The sequence below is a fragment of the Panicum virgatum genome, chromosome 2K (genome assembly GCF_016808335.1).
Source record: "Panicum virgatum strain AP13 chromosome 2K, P.virgatum_v5, whole genome shotgun sequence".
NCBI lineage: Eukaryota > Viridiplantae > Streptophyta > Magnoliopsida > Poales > Poaceae > Panicum > Panicum virgatum.
The window spans coordinates 52926539-52930187 of record NC_053137.1 but is presented as its reverse complement, the minus strand read 5'-3'; the positions used below and the strand labels follow the sequence as shown (position 1 = coordinate 52930187).

At 56.7% G+C, this 3649-nt stretch overlaps 1 protein-coding gene across 1 annotated transcript; it reads left to right on the top strand.

Annotated features, from left to right (window-relative positions):
- Positions 1-1285: 1285 nt before the first annotated feature.
- On the top strand, positions 1286-3355 carry LOC120684755 (protein DETOXIFICATION 49-like). Its single transcript, XM_039966640.1, has one exon. It carries the CDS (start codon positions 1384-1386, stop codon positions 2998-3000), a length of 1617 nt encoding a protein of 538 aa, XP_039822574.1. The 5' UTR covers positions 1286-1383; the 3' UTR covers positions 3001-3355.
- The last annotated feature ends 294 nt before the right edge of the window (positions 3356-3649 follow it).

Below are 3649 nucleotides of genomic sequence, written 5' to 3'. Positions count from 1 at the left end.
TAAATTATATAAAATATATTTTATAATAGATGTTTGTTATTATTCCCGTTTGATATTTAAAATATTATTACTCTTTTCTATAAACTTGGTCAAATTTAGAACAAACATAAATATCTTATTTTTCAGGGCGGATGGAGTATCTGGGTATTAATTTCATTTTGCACACCATTTCCACCCTGATTTTCCACTTCTTCTCCGATATTGTTAGCAACATTTCCTACGAGGTTAGGCTGCTACTAGGTTGGGGCTCAAACCAATGTGACTAGGAGGAAGACCACAACAGTATAGGCTAGCTTGGCGGAGATATCTAAACGTGGGGGTGGCGAAGAACAATCGATAGGTATGATCGGGATGAGACTGATGCTAGCTATAGCGACGATGGGAGGGATAACAAGGAAGATGCCGCCAAGATCTACCCTACTCATGGTAGGCCCGTAGCCCGCGGGGCGGCGCCTACCAGGGAGGGAGCGGAGGAGAAGCCGCAACCGGCTAGAGGAAGGATAGAGGGGGTGGACTGTTGCATGTAGATTGGACGCTAAATGTTCACATGTGGAAACAAGAAAAAAAAATACCTACGTGTGGCTTAGCCACGTCATATTCCAAGATCAGAAATAGACAAAGAAGTTAAATATGCTTATTGGTTGCCACATTAAAAGCTAGCTTCCGTGGAAACAATATGTACAGGAGAATACTTGGTGCTTTTACATTGTTCCGCTACTTGGTTCTCATTCCCACGTGTGACTGTGAGAGTGGAGAGCGTGGAGTGAGCAGCTTCCCCTTTGCTCGGCTAACTAGTTCACGTAAGCTAATTGTACCAAAATTCTTGAGTACGTTGTGGCTCGTCCCAATGGGCTCAACTCAACTCAGTGTGTGGTGCCTAGCTAGTTGCCGAGTTTGAAGGTTTGGGACTCATGGAGGAGCACACTGTCAACGAATTTTGTTGCTACCGTCGTCACAAGCCTCTGATTTCCACGCGCGTGGTACATACATGATACATCAAGTCAGCCTGAGTTAGTTGGGATTACGCTTTGGTCGTATTGAAACGCCACGAATAAACCGCTTAGTTTCACACGTTACTAGTGGCTACTAGTTTCGGTCTTGTCGTGTCCTCCGCGCGTCCTAGCTGGATCTCTCTGCCTCGTGGGCCAGGTGCGCGATTCCCTTCGTTTTACAATGGAACTCAACCATTTTTCCGTTGGGCCCATGGAAAATCCAAAAGATAGAATGTCAGGCGGGGCAAGCATCTATATATACACTGCCAGTGCCAGCTCCCTTCCCTGCCACCACAGCAGCACACAGAGCTGGCCCCTCTGCTGCAAACAAACCAGAGGCCGCCGCGGCAGGCGCAGACACTTCACGCAGGCCGCGCACTGCTTCCATCCCATGGCGACGTGCCACTGCCCGGAGCCGGCGCAATGCCACCACAGGCCGCTCCTCCCGACGGCCGCCGGCTACCCTAAGCTGCACGACCGCCCGAGGCCGGCGCCCGGGAGCGCCCTCGCCGAGGTGGCCGCCATCCTCCGCCTCACGGGGCCAATGGTCGGCGCGGGGATCCTGTTCTACATGCGCTCCCTCGTTTCCATGGTGTTCCTCGGCCGCCTCGGCCAGCTGCCCCTCGCCGGCGGCTCCCTCGCGCTCGGCTTCGCCAACATCACCGGCTACTCCGTCCTCTCCGGCCTCGCCGGCGGGATGGACCCCGTCTGCGGCCAGGCTTTCGGGGCCGGGCGCACGGACCTCCTCCGCGCCGCGCTCCGCCGCACCGTCCTGCTGCTCCTCGCCGCGTCCGTGCCCATCGGCATGCTCTGGGTGGCCATGCACCGGGTCCTCGTCTCCACGGGCCAGGACGCCGACATCGCCGCCACGGCGTACGCCTACATCCTCTGCTGCCTCCCGGACCTCGTGGTGCAGTGCTTCCTCCACCCGATCCGCATCTACCTGCGCGCGCAGTCCGTCACGCTGCCGCTCACCTACGGCGCCGCCGCGGCGCTGCTCCTCCACGTGCCCATCAACTTCCTCCTCGTCAGCGTCCTCGGCCTCGGCATCCGCGGCGTCGCGCTCGGCGGCGTCTGGACCAACCTCAACTTCCTGCTGTTCCTCGTGGCGTACGTCTACTTCCGCGGAATGTACGGCGCCCACGACGACGACGGCGGCGGCGCCAAAAAGGGCGCGCCGCCGGCAGAGGAGGAGGAGGAGGAAAGGGAGGGCGCCAGCAGGGAGTGGTGGAGCCTGGTGCGGCTGTGCGTGCACAGCTGCATGTCCGTCTGCCTGGAGTGGTGGTGGTACGAGATCATGGTGCTCCTCTGCGGCGTGCTCATCGACCCCAAGGCGGCGGTGGCGGCAATGGGCGTGCTCATCCAGACCACGTCACTGATATACATCTTCCCGCATTCGCTCGGCTGCGCCGTGTCCACGCGCGTCGGCCACGAGCTGGGCACCGGGAGGCCGGAGCGCGCGCGCCTCGTCGCGCGCGTGGGGCTCGGCCTGGGCGCCGCGCTCGGCCTCGTGGCCTGCGCGTTCGCGGTGTCCGTGCGCGGCGTCTGGGCGCGGATGTTCACGACGGACGAGGCCATCCTCAGGCTGGCGGCCGCGGCGCTGCCGCTGCTCGGCTTGGCCGAACTGGGCAACTGCCCGCAGACCGCCGGCTGCGGCGTGCTGCGCGGCAGCGCGCGGCCGGAGAAGGCGGCGCGGATCAACGTCTCGGCATTCTACGGCGTGGGCATGCCCGTGGCGCTGGCGCTGGCGTTCTGGCCGGCTGGGCTGGACTTCCGCGGGATGTGGGGCGGCATGCTGGCGGCGCAGCTCGTCTGCGCCGCGCTGATGCTGCGCGCCGTGCTCGGCACCGACTGGATGGAGCAGACGGAGCGCGCCCGCCAGCTCACCGGCGGGCGCGGCGACGGCTTGGACGTCGCCGGCATTGTCGACGAGGACAAAACAAGCCATGCAAAACCGGCCAAAGCAGAGGTCGGGAACACATTGTTCATGGTGGCGGATTGCGTCTAGCGAACGACGGAAGCAGGACCCGATTCATGGATGATTTTATCCTCGATTCATTAGCTATAGGTTCTCTTTCTTTAGCTTCTTTTTTTTTTGGTATTTTTACCCGACCTTTTTCGGGGGATTTGTAGCAGTGCAAAGCTTCAAACTCCCTCCATTGTTACCTTCTCTTTTCCTCTTTGAAACGAGGGAGTGAAGACTGAAGAGAGATTTTACAGTGAAGAAGAGGGAGTGCCCCGCTGTACAAATTAAAGCTAGCCAGTGTTTCCCATATGAGATTCCAGAACAATGCCAAACGAAATTTTACTGTATTTCCTTTTGCCTCAAAGTGATCAATGGCCAATGGGGCCTGAATGTTCTAGTAATCCCTAATACTAGTGGAAATATCATTTCTTTAATCCTAGGATTTCATTATTAATGCTGCATGATTTAACTGTCATTATCTCTGCCATGTGCAAACAAGAATCTTTTGGCCGTAAGTGGGTGTCCTGCCTTGTCCCTGCTTATTTGTTTCCCTGACGCTCAATGTGTCCCAAACAGATGAAACAAAGTTACGTTACTTCTTTATGTACTCTCTTTTCTAAGAACTTCTCTGTTTGTTTTTGGACGATCCCTATTCCTTTCATTTCTTTTTGGGAAAGGTTCCTTTTATGCA

Excerpts from the sequence above, each read along its gene's own strand:
- LOC120684755 (XM_039966640.1), top strand. The coding sequence starts at position 1,384 with ATGGCGACGTGCCACTGCCCGGAGCCGGCGCAATGCCACCACAGGCCG.